General features: G+C 39.7%; 1 protein-coding gene across 1 annotated transcript; it reads right to left on the bottom strand.

The window, feature by feature from the left end:
* Nucleotides 1-1,472: 1,472 nt before the first annotated feature.
* lrrc9 (leucine rich repeat containing 9) lies at nt 1,473-19,644 on the bottom strand (the record flags this gene model as incomplete). Its single annotated transcript, XM_083906769.1, has 33 exons — nt 19,554-19,644; nt 19,308-19,374; nt 19,005-19,223; nt 17,414-17,554; nt 17,253-17,316; nt 17,108-17,178; nt 16,460-16,642; nt 15,396-15,551; nt 15,110-15,312; nt 14,887-15,018; nt 13,848-14,027; nt 13,650-13,770; nt 13,139-13,274; nt 12,918-13,058; nt 12,713-12,831; nt 11,874-12,044; nt 11,677-11,796; nt 11,379-11,570; nt 11,167-11,292; nt 10,350-10,490; nt 10,060-10,237; nt 9,761-9,984; nt 9,159-9,281; nt 8,931-9,061; nt 8,466-8,574; nt 8,216-8,355; nt 6,941-7,077; nt 6,270-6,487; nt 4,903-4,971; nt 4,068-4,193; nt 1,894-2,080; nt 1,599-1,758; nt 1,473-1,506 (listed from the first exon to the last, which is right to left on the bottom strand). The coding sequence occupies exons 1-33, from the start codon at nt 19,595-19,597 to the stop codon at nt 1,473-1,475; spliced, it is 4,563 nt and encodes a 1,520-aa protein (XP_083762895.1). The 5' UTR covers nt 19,598-19,644.
* Nucleotides 19,645-20,367: the final 723 nt, after the last annotated feature.

The raw sequence follows: 20,367 nt of genomic DNA on the forward strand, positions 1-20,367 counted from the left end.
AAATACTGACAGATATGCAAAGAGAAACATACTGTATAAAGTGCTACGCTCACTACAGGTTTTCCACCACACAGCAAATGCGTTTGCATTAAAAAATTAAAAAATAGAAAAAATACATTGGACATATCCATATACTGCACATCCTGTATATAACTACAACACATGTAATTATCCTTTATAATACCTAATGCATTTGCACCGAGCCACCAAATATGTGCATTAGTTCCTTTTTGAGTGTGTGTGTGAGTCCATCAGCTGCCATTCGATGTCAGGCCGAGCGCAGTAATGACAGTGCACTCACTTGCACAGTCATTAGCCCTGCTTAGTGCTGGGAATTAACACAAATTAAGTGAAGTTAAGTACATGCATTAGAGGAGCTTGTTTGGGGAGAGCTTTTCACTTCTGCTGCTTATAGAGCTGGATGTTTCCCCTAGCATGTACAGCAAATGCGACACCAACGCGGAATGCATATTCGCGGCCTACACACGTGTCCCTCTTCAGCTGATAAAAATGACCTGCAAGTGCAGGGCAGGTGGTAAATTTATTGACTGAGTAGCAGCATCTTAACAGGGGAAGCTAATGGAGTTCCAAGGACACCTAGTGGTCACATTAATACCACAAATGCATTAAAAACTGAGTTTGGTGGAAAGGAAATGTTGTATATTTCAAGCCCAGAATGTGAAACTATTTCAGGGCCACGAGGCTACACTTACAGGAAGACAGAAAGGATTAAATTCTCAGGGGTTTTTTTAATCAGAAAGAACATGATAAATATCAGCTGAAGTCGGTTTATTTCCAGTTACAACACTCAAAATTTGGCCCATTTACTGTCAAAACTGCAGGGAGCTCTGTTAAAAGAGACGCGGTGAAACCGAGCGTCTCTGAAATCCATTTGGACCTCATTCAAGATTACATCTTTATCTGGGTGACGGCAGATTATTGTCCACTGAGAGGTGTGCTAAACCTGGATTATCCCACTTGTTGGGGGATGACCCGATGGACGCAGCATGCCAGCCTCACACGCCCTTACATCTGTGGGTGTTTTTTCTTCTTTTTTTTTTTACTGGTTTGGGCCCAAGGAGAGGATAGTGGTAAGAATGATGCCAAAACCTCTCATCCTCAGATTACCGTGGTTAATGACGCACTTATGTGGATGGAAAATAGAAACCAAATGCATTTGAAAGCGATTTGTAGAAGTCTAATTTCCTCCCGGCCAAAGGCAGCTTTACTTTCAATGAACAGCATGGGCAATTTATTAACACGCAAAGTGTTGTTAAAGTGTAAAGAAAAAAAATTTTCCGCCACGCTTAAAAGCAATTAAAGCATCTGAAATAATGCTCAGATGTTTTCCTCAGTGACAATACTGTGCAGTGTAATGGTATGCAGGTGCTCATAGACATGGACGAAAATGTTTTAAAACACAATACCCTGTACTCCATAAAAACACCTAACACCCTCATCTCATCTGGCTGCTACACGGGGGGAGGTTTACCACCGTTTGGAAATCTGGAAAAACACAAAAGCACAAGGAAACAGTGAAACACGTATTTTGAAGAAAAGTAATAATAATATGTATGTAAAATAAATAAATAAATAACCTGCTGTCTTGCTCCGGGCTGTGATACGTGACAGCGACTCTGCTCCCATCAGAGAGGTGACCTGTGGTTGGAAAGTTGTGGTTTCCTGTTCTTCTGATGTATCTGAAGGTAATATCAGTCTGGCCACTTCGCGCAGGGTTACTTTGCTTGTGCTTCTTGTCTGTAATATATTGGAAACAGTGTGTTGGACATCTGGTAGGAACTTCATCCTGATGAGTCTTGATTTATTTCCTTTTTTATTTGGAGTTCCAAAAATAACACTCTTCTAAATTCCGTGTATGACTTGAAAACTCACGCTTGTATGTGTAATGAGACGGGGTTTCGTCCATGTTAGTCGACAGGATGTCGTGCCCGTGCACGTAGCTCTGCAGTCCACTTATGTTCATTCCTCTTAAAGGGGCATTTCTGGGCATGGCAGGAAACAGTCCAGGCAGGTTTATTTCAGTGGGAGGAAGAGAGCCTCCGGAGCACTGGCAACACAGCTGTGAGAGAAATATTAAACATGGAACACCTGAGAATTCACAATTAAATATATTTAACCCATCACTTAATATCAAGTTATAATAAAAACATGGCCCACGACCTCACCTTCTTTTAAACACAGGGTGTGCGGCTGAGACACAGACTTTGTTTTAAGCCCACAACCTATTTTGTAGTTCTCTACTCAAAAATGGCACACTCATAATGAAGAGTTTATTTCTGCAACCACAAGGTCTATTTGAATACTTTGGGGGTCATAGTAAAGAGAACACTTGTGAGATGTGTTAAGATGTGTAACTATGAGTACATGTGTTACTGGTGAAGAGTAAATGAAGATGAAAACTGCAAGTGAAGGGATTGTTTGATTGGATTGCTACTTGGTCCACGTATATAGGCATCTTACAGCAGGAAAGCAATTACTCCTCATCAATAACAATGTTCAAATTCAAACACAGACAGAGACTGACGGCGGCAACTGAGATGACCGTCTTTAGAGTCCATTAAGAGGGTTCTCCGTTTGTGTTTTTAATGAGAAAACCCTTGATCTCCGGCTCTGTCATTTTTTCCTCATCTGCGATTAACAAGCAGAGGGGGTCATGTTGACCTGGCTAATAGGGGGTAAATCCACTGGTGCGTTATCGGCCGGGCACATTTCATCTAATCAGCAGGATGATGCCAGCGGGCTTAGGCTGCTTTTAATTCGGAGCTGCACAAGAATTACATGCCTTGGTCTCTCGTACATGAACATCAGGACAGTCAGATTGAGAATGAGTGTGATCCAGGCTTTTCTCTTTTTCTTTTTTTTCCCCCTCTTTGTGGTGGCTGCTGCTGTTCTGAGCGTTTACAATACACCAGCAAGGCCTTTTGTTCCTTTTGTAATTCAGCCATAATTGAAATGCAGGCGTTAGAGTGTGGAAATGACACATCCACTTCCTGCAGAATGAGAACAACTTTGCTATAAGTGACACCATCTTTTAATTCAGGCAGTGGGGGGGTGGAAATTATGTAAGTGTGTGCATGTGTTATCTGAAAGAGAGGTTATATCTCTTTGAAAGTACCCTGAGTAGATGACAATAGGATGTATATGGTGCCAGAGCCAGGGCTGTTTTGTTCTTTACTGCATCCAGGACCTGCACATAATGTCATGATTCCTCCTGTGACTCCAGGTCACATAATTTTTTCATTTTTTTGTGTATGGCGTTATTTACTGATTTGTTTCTCCCACCTTGCACATGACCTTTTGACTAGACAAGTCACCAGTCGATCGCAGGGCCACACATAGACACAAACAACCATCCACTCTCACACTGTGGTCAATTTAGTCAAACAGTAAGATGCAAACGGAGAAGATGGCTGCACTGCATAGGATCCTGTTTTCCTTCCATGAAGTGTCATATACACTCCAACCATTATGATACATCCATCCATCTTCTACTGCTTTTTGGTTGCTGATTAAGGTTTGTTTAGATGTGTGCTTGAAGGGTATCGGCTGGGTCACATGCCAGTCCATCACAGGGTCGCAGAGACAAACAACCATACACTCACACTTACAGTCAATTTCGAGTGAAACACAAAATTGTCCATAATTAATGACATAATGCATATGTATTTCTTTAGAGTTTGCCTAATCCCCAAATCTGCATGTTTTTGGACTGTGGACTGAGAAAACCCACGCATACACACACAAGAACAAGCCAACTCCACACAGAAAGGCCCTTGTTCTGACTGGGTCGTGAAACCCAGGTGACGAGAAAACCTAACTGTAGAAATGTCCCGCCTGCACCCCCTTGCCTTGCCTCTCAACTGCTGAAGCAGCTGCATCAACGTGGTTGTTAGAACCTCAACCCCTGAAAGTCATCTTTAACAGACAGCCACTCGTACAGCAATCTAACAACGTGTGTTCTATTTCAGTGGCAGCTCAGCTGTGGGTCAGCGGTGGAGTGGGGTAATCTCAAATTCAACTTGGGTCAATATATAGTCACTTCTTACTGATGGATCAGCGATGACGAGTTCAGCCCTCGTCCTCTCCTCCAGAGTGATCGTCACTCCGTCCAGCACCTGCAACTGGGACAGATGAAGCACTACTCCTAATCTGTGGAGAGAATTGCGGGCCACCTGAGAGCACAAAAATTCAACCTTTCATAAGAGTCATATATTACACTGATCTCACATAGTATTCAACACTTTTAAACGCTGCAAGCCTGGATGAAGGCGGCTCGTGACACCCACTTTAAATATCCATGCGTGTTCTTACGTAGTTATCATGTTCCCGGCAGCTATGCGACCCAGCTGACAGCAGCAGATAGTTCTTTACCCATCTGATCCAGATCTGTCCGGTTAGAGAACTGTATGTTCCTGCAGGATGCTGCTGCCGCTGCTGCTATGATTAAGTTGAGTGCATGCCAATTTTACGTCCACTGGAGAGGACTTTGGCTGGAAAATATGGAAGCAACAATCTCATGTAGTCAACAACAGCGGGATGTATTGTCTCCAGAGTTGCTGTTGGCATCTAATCTGGATTAAATCCTCCCTTTGGGAAGAGAAGGGGGGGATGGGGCCCCGACCAGTAAAGAGGCTACCGCAGCTGAGCGTGACCCTACAGATGACAAAGATCACGAGCTCCAGATGGGCGATGTAACTGGGCCAATGATGCGCTGCCATTTGGTCACTGGATTTGACAGCCAATCATGTAATTGCTTAATTTCGATCATCTGAATTCCCCTGGGTTAATGTTTGGAGTTTTTGCGAAACTGTGAGTTTATTTGTTTGCGCCTGAGAGTTCACGACAGTGTTTTAATGCACAATGAACAGTAATATTACTTACAGGATTGCCCACAACTGAAAGCTCCATCAGAGAAGGAAGAACTTCGAGTTTTTCAAGTTCAGTGATGTCCTATGAAAAAAAAAAAACAGATGTTTGGTTAGATCATGGTTTTATTTTATTTATTTATTTATTTTTTACACCCTACTGCCCAGAGGTGGAAAATAATGAATTACATTTACTCGCGTTACTGTAATGTTTTTTTTGACGTACTGTACATCGCTACGTTTAAAAAAGAAATAAACCACAACCGGAAGCTTTGGCAGGGAATGATGAGGACAGGTGAATTGGCGCTAATTAAGGTCCCAGTGTCATTGACATTTGTGACCTTTGACCCATTTTGACTGATACATTATGTGTTTACATATTTGATTTTGCCAGCACTTTAATTGGTAAAGGCAAACCTTTGTGAAAGTGCTTAAAAAAGATTTGTGTGAGATTGTGAGAACTACATTTTTACTTTATCTTGAGTTAATTTTTAGACCAGTACTTGTATGCAAGTAAACTGTTAACAAAATAGCGTTACCTTTACCTGAATAGATTATTTCAGTACTCTTTCCACCTCTGCCTCATTTAACTTTTCTTTCCTCCTGTTTGCAGACTAATGTGCAGTGGAAACACACGCATCAGAATTGAACCTTTCATAATTTCGGTGTAGGAAGGATTGAAGCAGCTGATGGGAGAGATTACGCATGTGAGCATGTGTTAATCTCATGAGAGCGTTTGGCCACAAAACATGGCGTGAGGCTGTTTCCCCCTCTCATTCCCAGGGGGTTTGTGCTTGGATTTGGCTGAAATTCAAAGTTGCCCCCTCCCGCTGAGTCGACCGCTGTGCCGGGATGATTGCTGTATTCCATGTATTTCTTAATTGAATGCATGAAAACATTAAGGAGGTAAAGGGAAGAGGGGAACTGGCAACAAATCACTCACTCTGGGTGAGATGGAGATGCAGACTGAGAAGCTGATTACACGTTGTGCTGATTGTCCCCCGTCTTTCTTCATACACATGTCCCTGACCTTCAATCAAACTTGATTCTCCTTAATGCTACCCCTTGTGTGGCATAGTGGGTGGTAATGACTTATGATTACTATACTTCATGTCTTACTTTGCAAATGCAGGGGAAAAGTAATAATGCTGGATGTTGAATAAAATACATTCTTAAACATTAACAGGCTATACATAAGAACCAATCAGCAAAACTTTGAATCAAAAACCGCACAAAGGCCGACTGTAACCTTGGTGGTCACCTCAGAAAATCACTGTGTCGAGAGTCATTCAGGCAGTTTAATTGAAAGTCTCAAATGCAGTTTGATCAAAAAATGAATATAAATATTCAGCATATTAGGAAGCAGCTGCTGAAGAAGAATACCTGCAGCTTGTTCATGCCAAGAAACAGCTTGCGGAGCTCAGTCAGAGAATCGAGATGGTTGAGCTCCCGGATGCGATTCTCTGCTAAGTGCAGTTCTAGCAGGTCATTCTGTGCCATGAAAGAGTTCTCAGAAAGAGTTTTGATCCGGTTCCTGTCCAACACGAGCTCTCTGAGCTGGTGAAGCCCCTCCAATCCTTCCACCTGGCTGATCTCATTACCTAGTAGAGTGCAAAGCTTATGAAATCAAAGAAAAAAGACAATATTTCACATATACCACATTGAATTCAAGAGAGAATATGAAAAAAGGGCAGAATATTAAAGGCTAGAAAAACATTTGCCTGGCATTTTATTTTTATGTTTGTTCTGGTGTCAAAAAGCAGTGAAATTACAGATGTGGCTTCAATATGTTTCTAAGAAAACAGTAAAATAAAGAGAGGACCAGTAAGGTCGGCTTGTTGGGACAAATCACACTAACAAAGCACACCAAATCAAAACCCATCAAACACGGAAGAAAAGAAAGTCAGTTTCTCTTTTCTTCCAGTCTCATCATCCATCTGGCCTTAGGTCCATGGGAGACTTTGCTCCCAGTGTTTGCCTTTTCACAGGTTCTATACACTCGCATTTGCAAAAGGGGCTTTGTGCGGGAGGTTTTGGACGTCAACCATACATACCTTGAAGGAAGAGCGCTTTAAGATTGGTGAGCCTGCAGAGCTGCAGATTGGCCATATTGGAGATGCCATTGTGACTCAAATGCAGCACCTCCAGGCTGCCCATCAGCGGCTCCAGGCCGACAGTGGGCCCAGTTTCCCTTAAACGCAGCCGACAGAAAGGCAGTTTGTAATCTCTCTCTGTGGTTAAATGAACATCTCTTTCTCCCTCCCACTGCCTCATTTAACCAGTCAGACCTCACAGGTGTAGACCACATAAAGGCAATCACAGTCAGGCCAAACAAAAGCATGTCTGTCAAAGTGCTGCTGCCTATTCACTGGCTACTGCACAAGGATAACGTGTCATCATCATGATATATCATCAAATATGATAAGAGTCAAAAAATATATATACGTAAAAAAACAATATTTAAATATTGATTTTTAAAAAAAAAAAAATAAAGTTTTTAAAATTAAATGAAAACATCATGACTGTCTTAAACCATCTAAAAGTAGATGTTATTAGTATTATAATGTATTCATATTTTACAGACAATAATTGTAACAAAAATCTATCTATTTGGCATGTCAGTACTGCCCCCTAATGGTTACAGTCAGCACGTTCATCTGAAGTTCACACCTCATACTTGACATGACAACGGTCTAGTTCAGGGCTCTGCAACCGCTCCTCTGCAGTGGCTCTAGCTTTTTCTTTCACCTCTTAGTGAGCGATAAAGGTGAGAAACGTACGCATTTTAATATTTGGGCTACTAAAAATATGTGTCACGTCCTATGTCGACTTTAAATGTGATTTTAAAACTTCCCCAAACCTGACAAACTTTGTGTTTGAATTGCGAAATCGTTATTTATATCCACATACTGTACTTTAGGTATGAACTACATAAAATCCAAACATTGTTTTATTTATTTCAATGTGGGTCACTTTTTATTTGATAAATCTTCCGCAAATAATGGAAGGACAAATAGGTCGACATAGTTCTGTGTTTTATTTCATGTACCAACATTTTTCCTCATTTTTCCATTGTTAACAGGTAAAATCAGCTATAAAATATAAATAGTTTTTCTTTTTGTACTTCTTAAATTGCATAAATGCCACAAACTACAGCTATGTTATACCCTTACAGCATATACATATATATATATGAAAAACGGATTACATGATCCATCCTTATTTCATGGGTCAAATAGGTTTTGCGGCTCCAGATTAATTATATACGAGCGGTCGAATATGGTTATTTTCATAGTAGAGGTTGCAGACTGAAATAAGGTCAGTGTTACCTGTTGCCTTTAGATGGACACTGTTGACCGTAACCACTGGAAGAAACTTTGCTGTAGAGGATCTGTCTGTTTGTCAGATGAGCTTGAGTTCTTTGCCGGGGCAGAATGGACTCGACGTGGTTGTAGTTCAGACACAGAGCCTGCACAGAAGACAAATAAAAACCAGTGTGTCCATGACAGAAATGTAGATATACTGTATATGTTTTTATTTAAGCAGTGAAAAAAAAAAAGAAAAAAAAAAAGATTGTACTTTAATGTTGGGCAGATAAATGAGGCCTGAGAACGATGTGAGTTTGTTGTGATCCAAGTTGACACTGCGCAGGTTTCTGAACAGGTCTGATGGAGACAGATCCACGCTCCTGTGAGAGGGGGAAAGAAGAATCACTCTTCACTTACAATTCACAGTGTTTCGGGACTGAAAAAATTCATCATTAAATGATGTTTACTTCTAGATATGTGTCTTGTTTTTCTTTTCAGAATCAGAATCTCAGAAATACTTTATTGATCTCTGGGGGGAGATCACATGTGCTCCTGACAGAACAAAGGTGTAAATAGACTTAATAGACTTAATAGGATAAAAAATACCTTTAAAAAAGTGTAGAAATATATAAATATAACATAAAATAAAATAAATATAACATTATACAGCAGTTGAAATATGCATAGTAAATCTGTTTATTGTGAATTGCTGTGTCATGAGTTTGTGAAATGACACCTGATGGAGCAGGACTGCAGGGTGAGGTAGGTGATGTCAGTATAATCAGAGTGACCCAGCTTCTCTGCAACCATGTCAGAGGTCAGTCGTCCTCCAAACAAATCCTTTGCACTTTCACTCTCTGTTATTTCCTTTAAAAAATAAAAATAAATAAATAAACCAGCACATGTAATTATTTCACCGTCATCACTTCAGTATCTGAGTGAATGTGTTGTTCTTGGCACATACGACTGCAACCCCGTCCAGTGCTTTCAGCGAGGGGAGGTGGAAGACCACGTAGATCCGGTAATTCTCTAACTTCTCCACTAAAGGGTTTCCATAAAGATCCAGAATGATGAGGTTTGTCACACTCTAAAAGATGTTGCATATGGACCAAGGTTATTATAGTTGAAGAAAACTAACGATTATTATTATTATTATTTATGTCATGTTCATGTGTGTCTTTAGTCATTTTGCACTTCAGTCTACGTTCTTGTTGACTGAATTCAGAGATAGTTGTTCATTTGTCCGAATACATTTCTAAAATGGCATCTTTTGTTCGGTTTTTATGACACACACTACTTATTATGACCTTTTTGAATCTTGCACCTGGCAAATACTCAATATTACAAAAAACTAACACTAAAACTCATAAAAAATTAAACTAAAACGAGCAAACCTGCTCTAAAAACGAAATTAAAACTAACAAATTTTAAAAACAATAAGTCTAAATAACTAAATAAAAGTAAAACTAATGAAAAATCCCAAACTATTACGACCTTGATATGGACTTAAACAGTAGAACGTTTAAGGGAAAACACATTCAGCATTTAAAGTGTAGCTCTTCTTGCCTTAAGATAGAAGATGTCTCGAGACGTAGAAATTTGGTTGTTGCCGATGTAGAGTTCCAGGAGGGAGCGAACTCTCTGGATGCCGCGGAGGGAACTGATACAGTTGTTCTCCACGGACAGAAAGGACAGGTTTGGCAGATGATCGAGGACCGAAGCGGCGTCCAGACTTGAGAGTTGATTCCCATCCACGCTGAGTTTATTTAGGTTGTGCAGTTTTGACAGACCTGAAGTCACAGACAGAAAAAAGTTAAAGTAAACTCCGCTTTCTTGTTTAGCTTCTGTTGGACAGTGTAACTGACCACTGAGTGTGCTGATGCTGTTGTTGTCCAGGGAAAGTTCCTCCAGCTTCACACAGCTCTCCAGTCCTTCCACTTTACATATGTCGTTGTCGTTGAAGGAAGCCCAGCGCAGGTTCACCAGCTTATTCAGGTGAATGAGCTTGGAAATCCTCTGACCGTCAAGGTTCAGGGCTGTGATCTGGTCAAAAGTGCAGGTGCCACATACACATGTTGTTTTTTTTCAATCATTAAATCACTCAAGGTCACATTTACATACATGCAATGAAATAATAAAATAGAATCAAGCTCACCATTGCAGTCCAGTCTGGGTCCAGCTCTTGGCCGAAACCCCAGGGAGCTGGATAGAGAAGATGCAGGAGCTGAGCTGTCGACAGCAGGCGGAGACTTCGAGGGCGACTGTCGCTGGTGCGTGAGTGAGCCTGAAGAGAGACCTGTGAGGAGAGAGTCAACGACTATGTTTGAATCCCAGCACATTCTACCATCACAAACCAAAGGTGACCACAAGTTTCCAATGAACATATAAGAATGTAGTGTCCTCTAAACATGGACATTGCACCAATATCAAATATGTAGAGCTGATTAATCGATTACAAAATTAATTGTCAACTATTTTGATAATCAATTCATTGGTTGGAAGCTTTTTTTTTTAAATTAAAGAAAATTTAGCTTCTTAAATGTGAATATGTTCTTTGTTTCTTTGCTCCACATAACAAAGAAATCATTAAACTGAATCATTTTGGTTTGTGGACAAAACAAGACATTCAAGAACATCGTCATTTCCAGGTTTGACAAACACTGATCAACGTTTTTTAACATTTTATGGACCAATCGATTAATCATAAAAAAAATCGACATACTAATCGATTACAAAAATATTTGTTAGTTACAGCTCTACACATATGTAAAAATGAATATATTGATACTTGTCGATTGAACAGATAGGAAGTTGTTCCTGCCTCATGTCATATCTCTCTACAATAGCCATCTAAATTCATAATGCTTTTGTCTCCTTCACACCCTATTGTTTCTAATTTCCCAGTGTGGGATGAATAAAGTACATCTGTTCTATTCTATTCAATACCAAATATGTAAAAAAATATATATAACCTGGTAAATTCTGGACCCAGCAGCCATGTCAGCTGCATCAGCAGCCTCCTCCTCTGTTACCATCACTTGATCCAGGTGTGTGAGTGTTGTTAAACATCCCAGTATGGTCATTCTGACTGCAGTCGGCTGAAAAGGGCAGAAACATTACAGAATGTTTGAATTAAAACTTGTTTTAATGAAGGTTTTAACTTCATTTTGATGATTGAACACACTCTGTTCCAGGGGTTGTGTTTGGTGTCGAGCTTGAGAAGTGTCGGCGTGTGTTTTCTCAGCACTGCTGCGTCTTCTCTGGCTTTGGTCAACTTGTTCCAGCGCACGTCCAGCTGTTTGAGTTGTCCCAGGCCCCTCAGACCCTCAAGGGTCACCAGGTGGTTGAAGCTCGCGTCCAAAAACTCAAGGTTGGGCTGTGATTTTTGGTACGAGAGAAAACCGATGAAGAGTCCTCTACTTCTACATTGTTAGAGCACACTTTTTTTTTTTTTTTTTAAAGCTCAGTATCATCACTCCTACCATGTGAGAAATGTCATCGAGGCGTGTGAATTCATTGAAGCTGACGGTGAGATGCCGCAGAGACGTTAAGCAGGAAATCTGCGTCATCTTGTTTAGACTGTTCCCATGAAGGTTCAGTACCTGCACAATCACAACGTTAAGGTTTTAGTCATTGTTTTTTATGAAATAACTTCCTTTAAACGTGTAAGAATACTCACAGTGATCTGACTCAGAACGTTGGCTCTGGCAACAGTGAGCAGAATTTTGTCGTCCAAGCTCAACAACTTGGGCTGTGCTTTGAGCAAAGGGTCCATGCGGAGGACTTCTTTGTCCAGGACGACGTTGTTACACGTTTCATCTTGTCGATGCAACACGGTTTGTTTTTGGTTCTAAAAACAGCAATCAAAAAGTAAATTTATCATTAACACCTAAGCCTCAAAATGTCTGTTTGGACTTTTTTGTACTTATTTTAACCAGAAAATGCCAGAAAATGTCCTGTAACTAAGTGCTTTTGCCCATTTTTCCAGAATAACTTTCCATATCTGGCAGTTATTTACATTTATTCAGAAAAAACACTGTAGTTATACATGAACCCCAGATTTTGTGTGTTAAATTTGAAATAGGGACAGTATAAGACATATTTAAAATAACATTTGTTTGAGTATAATTTAAATTAATTGAATTTAATTGAATTCAATACTTTACTCAGAAAGTTAATTTTGACACTTAAGTACAGTAAATGTCATATACTTTGAGACGTTTACTTAAGTAATATTATAGAAAAGTGAATTCAACTTCTACCGAAGTCATTTTCTGGTAACGTACTTTTACTCAAGTATCACCTTTTAGGTACGTGATACAACATCATGTATCTGCAAGTTAACAATTAAAAGATGTTTTAATGAAAAGAAAATATTGTTTCTTAGATTTAGTTTTGGTCTAATCTAAGTCAAACACATCAGATAATCTGAGTGTACATAAACATAATCTGAGAAGGCACAAGTACAACATTTATTTATGACAACTCAACAATAATGTATATATATCAATTGATTACCTCTGTTACGTAGTGAAAATACACAACATACTCAGGCAAGACGAGTTCACGATCAAACACAAACCACTGTCTCCGCCTGTGGCTGCATTCAGGACCAGGATTAGAGGAGTGCGGTCTCTCTGAATAAAAAAATGACAAAATGCAATGACAAACGTACAATGACTGACTAAAAAAGGAATCATTTTCTTTTCGATATACCACATACCGTCACTCGTTGCAGCTCTGTTCTTAGCGTCCACGTTGCGATACACAGAGCTGACTGTCGGGTGGCTTCTTCTGTCGACTGGATCTCCCTCTCGTATTGGCATGCTGTGTCCCACAAACACTTTGGAAATAATAATCTGAGCTACAGGCAAAAAAAAGAAGAATTTCAGCTTTCAAGACAAAAAAAAACAAGTTGTCTGTTAAAGGAAAAAAGTGACCCACCGTGTCTGAAAGGGACTGAATCCACACTGTGCTTCGAGTCATGTTGGCGCTTCTGGTGAAGAGCGTGTTCAATTCTGGGCTGTTCAGTCAGAGTGAGGCTGTTCGATAAAGGTATGGCACCCTCTTTTCCCAAAGCCTAATACAAAGTCAACGTGGTTAAAATTCATGTGAAAAATGTCATGGAAGGCCTTTATCCAGACAAAGTCTATAACTAACTACAATAGTTTTACTTGGCTTTTACTGTTTTCTAATAACTTTTACAGTATAATTTATTTGGTTTGACAATTGTAAAGAATGACCAGTGCAAATCTTGTCAATGTCTTGACTATATTTTCTATTCATTTTGCAACTCTTTTGATCAATAAAAGTGCGACTTAACTGAAAAAAAGAACTGCTCTACAGTGTGTTTTAATAAGTGGTAAACTTCCAGTTGAAGAGTTCTTCTGTTGCTGTTTTTTGCTCACACTCAGCGTGTGCATGGATTCTCTGAAATAACAATTACAGCACTCACCTCATAATGTTCTGCTGTTTTGAAGCCTTCCTCCAAAATAGACAACATTTCTTCCTTCTCACTGTTTCCGTCAGGGTCTACGACGTAGAACAAGTGCTCCAGCCGACGTCTGTGATTCCTGCTTCAGGTGAGTGGATGCAACATCAAGATCGACATAACTGTGAGGTCATGACAGTCATAAAAAGCTTTTTTACTTACTGTAAGAGGTTTACGGCATCATTGCCGTTGAGTAGGCTGTGAAGACTGTCCTCAAAGCGAAGCCTGAGAGCGCTGTTTAAGACGCGGATGACTCGATCAATCTTAATTCCAGTGATGCCATACGCCCTGTAGTCTGACGGAGCGAAGCGGGAGACCAGGAGGTCGCAACAGGAATTAAACCTGTTGGGCACAAAGCAAATAAAAGTTAATAAAAGTGTGATGTAATAATAAATGACACAATGGCTACAGGTGCATATAATAAATAGGAAATATTATAAATAGGAAATAAGTAGAAAATGCAGGATTTAAGCTGGTAATTGAGTATCAGTGGACTAACATTGAACTTTTAAAACATGAATATTGCTGGTTGTACACGCCCCTCTTCCTCACTGACCCCTCCCCCTTCCAAACACCTGTGTAAGACTGTGTCTTACAGTCAAAAACAGAGAAAGCAACGTGTTATAAAGTTGTCATATTTCAAGAACGGTTGAAGATATCGTTAAACTCCAGGGCTGAGTTTTAAAATGTGAGTCAATGGGGGAACTCTCTGCGCTTTTTAAGACAAACCGCAAATCATATGAATATGAAAACAACACACAGGGTTAGAGCAACAATTTCTTGTAAAAAAATGTCTGTGTAAATTGGAAATTGTGGGCAGGAGAAAAGTTTGTTTAGAGCATTTTGAAAACGTCTGAAAAATCATTCAACTGTCCACATCATCCACCTCTGAAAATATGAAAACATCACAAAAAAAAAGTACAGAACTTAAACTGCGATTGTGCAAACACCGTGATAGTTATCAAAACTTTGATTTAGCTGAGAAAAGTCTCAAGTCTCGTGATCAGTTTAAAGTTTCAACCACGTCTCTACGTTAAAGTATGACGACATTGTGAGGCTCCAAACTAATGGGTTGTGGTCATTTTTTTCCATTCATGTGTATGTGGAAATTCTTTGCAGTTTTTTGAAAAGTCATAGCACAACAGTTTCGTGAAGGAAAAAGAAGAAGAAACACGGGAGAAAAAACAGGCACTCTAATTACCAAGCGTCTGTGGAGGTGCCCTCCTCCAAACGAATATTCCCAACACTTTCCAGCTCCATCAGAAGAAACTGGACTGTATGGTCCGTCATCTTTGTGGCGTGGTCAATCTCTTCTTCATAACAGGCTTCAATCCTAAAATGGAAAGATGGAATATTATTTTGTTATACTCAAAGACACTTAAATACAGAAAGATATGATGAAACATTCAGGTTTACAAACTAACTTGTGCAGCCTTCTGGTCCGTACTGTCAGTCTCTCCCTCAGCGCTTCCATCTTGAGGAGGATCTTGGGCTCCATGGCAGGATCACAGCTGACGTCAGCGTCAGACGAAGCTTTCACAGCGTGGCTCGTTCCTCCCGGTTCATCCGCCATCCTGCAGGTGGACTTCTTTCCTCCGGCCAATATCTTGGCGAGCTCACGTTCAAGCTGGAGATGTGGAAAAGTGAATAATAGAACCACTGTGATGACCTCCTTTTAAAAAATGCTTTAAATAATTCTTTTTGACGTACATTTTTGAGGGTGTGACTGAGTGTTCTGATGCTTTCTTCAGGTAACTGGAGCAGCGCTTTCTTCCTCTCTGTCAGACTGAAGTGAGTCTCCGCCAGGTTCCTTCGAGCAGTACGCACACGCATGTTGTAGTACATCGTTTTCTTTATCACTGTGGACTGACGCATTGAAACACAAAATGAAACACCTCCTACTTAAGGATCAAGGTGATAAATAAAAGTGTTTAAACACGTTATGCGTCAGGTCCTTTGTCTAAGTCAAATGTAAAAAAGCCTTGTGTGTCAAATATGGGAAGTCATGACACTTAAATGAAGTAAATTGTACACATTTGGAGTCCTGTCCATCATCCAGGCAGATTTTATTTTTTTTACTATACTCAACAAAAATATAAACGCACAAACTTGAAATAGTATACAAAAATAGAATGTCATGACATTTGCTCAGATTCTTGATGCATTTGTTTATGGAATGCAATTAAAAAAAAAGGTCATTCTTGGATTTAATTATGAAAAAAATGGGATTTGAAGAGAAATGTACTATACATGAGAAATATTAGGAATTTAAAGGTGCCATATGTAAGAATGTGGCCAAAAACGGTTACTACATTCCAATTCAAAATACAGAGGTCTTTTAGGTTTCCTTTTTTGACGTAACTAGCAACCTGTGGTTGCTCGGCAGCTGAGACTCTACTGACTGCAATGATTGGTAGACGGCGGTAGGTGGCGCCACATGCCAAAACATGATTTCAAAACATAAACATGATTTGCAGTCTGCAAAATATATTTTTTAATGCAAATATTTTGTCTGTACTGTTGTTGTTGGTGAGTTCAGTTTGTTATATGAACATTATTCCTGAGTCTCTGTGACATATTAGGAGATTTTACGGCCAGTTGCTTTAGATTTATTACATAATGCACCTTTAAGCAAAGAAAATGACAAATAACATAATGAGTGTTTCGTCATAACTTCAATTTAACTGCTGTGGAACACAATAAATACACCAAGAGTCTTTGTATGACCATGAGAGCCAGTTAAAAACCCCACATAAGCTCAGATTTGTCAGTACCTCAGCTGCCTCCTTTACTTGCGCGCTCGAGACGTCGTACGCGTCCAGCCGATGGAGGCCCGGCATGTGGTACAGTACGTGTGTGGCGTAGTTGCACAGGAGACAGACTGGGTTCGGGGTTGACGTGGTGTCGTTTAAAGCCAGCACTCTTAGATGAGGCAAGCAGTTCAGCCGGGTCAACTCCTGTTATCAGAAACAAAGAACATGAGTCATGTTTGGGCTGTCCGTTTCTTCTTTTTGGGAGAACACATATTTGTTAGACACTTGGAGAATATTGTCTTTGAAATTACAAATGTGTTGTTAACAACTTCATATGTTCATAGATGGTCTAAAATGACTGTATTGGTAGATACTGGAGTTTGTGATCGCCGGTATCGGACACAAAAGTCCCATGTGTTAATCCGGTCAGGATGACCTTGTATGAGACAAAGATCCACATATTACAGTTGATGATGTATATCACTCTAGAATGACAAAAAGTAAAACTACGCTGCCCAATAAACCAGTGAAGGTTCTCGCGCAGTCGAAGAAATTATTGAAAATGACCCCAAGATTTCACAAGAAATTGGAAAAGTCCACACCAAGGATTTTAATAAATCTTTTTACAAATTTTAAAAGGAGCACTTTTGGGTTGTTTTTTTTTTTTACCTTGAAGGAGTTGATCTTGTTCCCAGACAGATTAAGGTCCTGAAGGCAAACATTAGAATCAAGGCTGTGTCCTAAAGAGAAGAGAGAGAGAAACTGGTAATTGAATAACAACTAACAAAAAAAAGACGTGATGCTTTGAACTTACCAATCTTTTCAATCAAGTTGTCAGCGAGGTTCAGTTCTTTGAGATTCTGAAGTGTGCTCACGCCCTTTGGAAAAACACACACATATAACTCATATTTACTTAGTGACACTGTATGAGGAGCTGTGTATAAATGCCTGTGAACACAAGTGAAGAAATCACACCTGTATGTGACTGATGCGGTTGTTGTTGAGCCACAGGACTTGGAGCTCCATCAGCGGCTCCAATTTGTTGATTTTGCAGATTTGATTGTCATACAGGTAGAGTTTCTGGAGCTGTACACAGTTCTCTAGTCCAGATATTCCCTACAATAAAAAAAAAGAAACATTAATGAAATAAATATTTTAATATGGAAGAAGTTGGCTACACTGCATAGGATCCTGTTTTCCTTCGATGAAGTGTCATATACATTCTTTTCACTTCCATAAATGATCCTCCCATCTATCTTCTACTGCTTTTTGTTGATTAAGGTTTGTTTCGACGACATGTTGTTAGGTGCCAAACAAAGCCAGAGGGCCAATCAGAGGTGGACTGTTCCATGTCAAAAGGGCCGGCTGACAGGAGCTCTGCCTTTCTCTGCCATCTTGCCTTCATGATTGCGCTCAGTCTGTGAACCCTTACATTAGGTAAGTCGGATATCCTACATTTTGCATCACGTAGGTTGGCGTTTCTGTTTAACAAACAAGGGTTATTGGTTGGTGTCACACTTGTGTTTTTTGCCAAGACTCTTTGTAGATCATTAGGTTAGGCCTTTGTTTTTTGATTTGTTGTATGTTAGGAGTAGTCTGGCCTTGTTTTTGTTCTTTTGATTTCAAACATCTTGATACACCATTTAAAAATAAAGCTTTAATTCCATTCCACGTTGACCCGCATATCTTTAGGTTGTGTCTAAAACGATCAGAAACCGTGCTTTTAAATCATGAAATCCGCTTCAAATCTATTAATCGATTATCAAAATAGTTGACAATTAATTTAGTAATCGATTAATTGTTTCAGCTCTGGTTAAAATTCATTTTTTGGAGCGGTTTTGGTAGTTTTTGAATTTGGTAATTGCTGAGTTTTGGTTCAGTTTCGAGTGTTTCAATTTACACCCATTAGTGGGTAAAAAAAAAAATAATAATCACGCACCAGAAACCATGGCAGTGAATGAAGAGGACAGGTGGCCTTAAGGTCCGTGAGTGAGAAGGTTTAAAGCAGTGTGTGTGTGTGTGACCTTTGACCCGTTTTGACTGATGCATCGTTTACATATAATATTGTCATCACGTTCATTTGTAAAGATTTGCCTTTAATTAAAAACAATTCATGTGAGATTTGCCGAGCTCGAGGCATCTTTAAACACTAAACTCAGTTCATCACTGAAGGCAAAATAAAATAAAAAATAAAAACGGCAAGGTTGTGACATCTGCCCAGAGGCCAACTCGGGTGCTCAAAATATAACCACACTAAATGTCAAAATAAAAAGCCACTCAACTCACCTCATGACCGTTCAGATCTGGACCTATCCTGGACAAGCTACCAATTGTAATGATTGCGTATATTACATATCCTCAGAGGGTGAGGATAGGGAAATGATCTGTGGCCACCACCTGTAAAACCATTTATTTTATAGGGGTTGTCTTGATAATTGCCTCTTGTTACGATCAGGTTTTTCCCCCCTAGGCCTGGTTGTAACACTTGTTCTTAAGTAAAATGTTATCATAATAGTGGTACTTTCCTTTCAATTTCCACGTCTGGGAGACATGATGACACACTCACCGTCAGCTGACACTGGACGACCCACAGCTCGCTGAGCAGAGGGCAACACTCCAGTCCTTCTATGTGTCGAATGCTCTGGCCGACGATCGTGAGCTGGCAGAGTCTGGGGAAGAAAGAAAGGCCAACCATGCGTGGGAAACCAGAGAAGAAGATCTCCAGGGAGCTGATGTTGCCTCCTTCTTGGGCAAGTTTTTCATAAGACACTCCGTTGACGAGACACTGTGGAGGACAATGTTGGAGAAGTCACAGCAAGGCATTTGAAGTATAGTGTTGACATCATTCAGACACAAGTTTCACACTCACTAGTTCAGTGAGCACCTCCTCCTCCTCCTCATCCTCGTCATGTTGTTGTTTCTCATTGTGGATCATTCTGTGCTAAAAAACACACTGGATTTGCTGCTGTGATCAACAAAGACGATTTTGAGAAATTATGTAAAACGATAAAATCAAACCGCTGATAACATAAGGCCAAAACACTAAATGTTGTCACGGAATTATTAAGCTTTTCATTCTTGTACCTAAAGCCAGACATTAAAATTGTAAACTCACGTTAAAAAGGTTCCATTGAAAGACTGTGATCCATTTAAATTCATGTGTTCACACGTGTGGATCCACGAGTGAACCGGAACACCAGTGGAGAGACTTCTGCTCCGACACAAACTCTTTGTCCCGTTTGAGTTCAGCAATGTTTGGTGTCAGTGTGTTTCCAGGCAGGAGAGTCTGGTTGCTAAGGAGCCATCTTGAAACTCTTTGCGGCCTCGGTGGTGCTTCAAGCCGCCACCAGAGGGCGCCACACTGCTGGATTTGCATCTTTTTTCAGAACAGAATAAAAATTCTTACGTAAATTGTGCCGTCATTAAACACACTTTTTTTATATATATAGCTTCAAAGTAGTCAACCACACTTGTAACATACCTGGTTTTATTCTTGTATCCTGTGTTTTTATTGTTGAGTGCTGTGTTTAATTATTCGGTGTATGATAGTTGTTTATATCTATTTGTGTTGTAATCTGTGACTGTTATTGTGATGGCTTCTTGGCCAGATTACACAATATATACTTTTATCACAGTCTATGAATACTACAACATATAAGTAATACATATACACATCCTTATATATACACATGTATAGACATCTATATATGTACATAAAACTTAGATAGACATAGATCTATGACTTGAATACATCTATTACTAAGTTGTAAATAAATATTTCCATCTTTCATTCTGACTATAAACCATAATTATCTCTGGAATTTTATTTATTCATTCAGTGTTTGTTTTATTGTCATTTTGCCCCTTGACACGTGTGTAAAATATCTATATAATATATTTTGAATCTAAAATGGTCACATGTTTCCCTG

The sequence above is a fragment of the Microchirus variegatus genome (assembly GCF_963457635.1).
Source record: "Microchirus variegatus genome assembly, chromosome: 2".
Taxonomy (NCBI): domain Eukaryota; kingdom Metazoa; phylum Chordata; class Actinopteri; order Pleuronectiformes; family Soleidae; genus Microchirus; species Microchirus variegatus.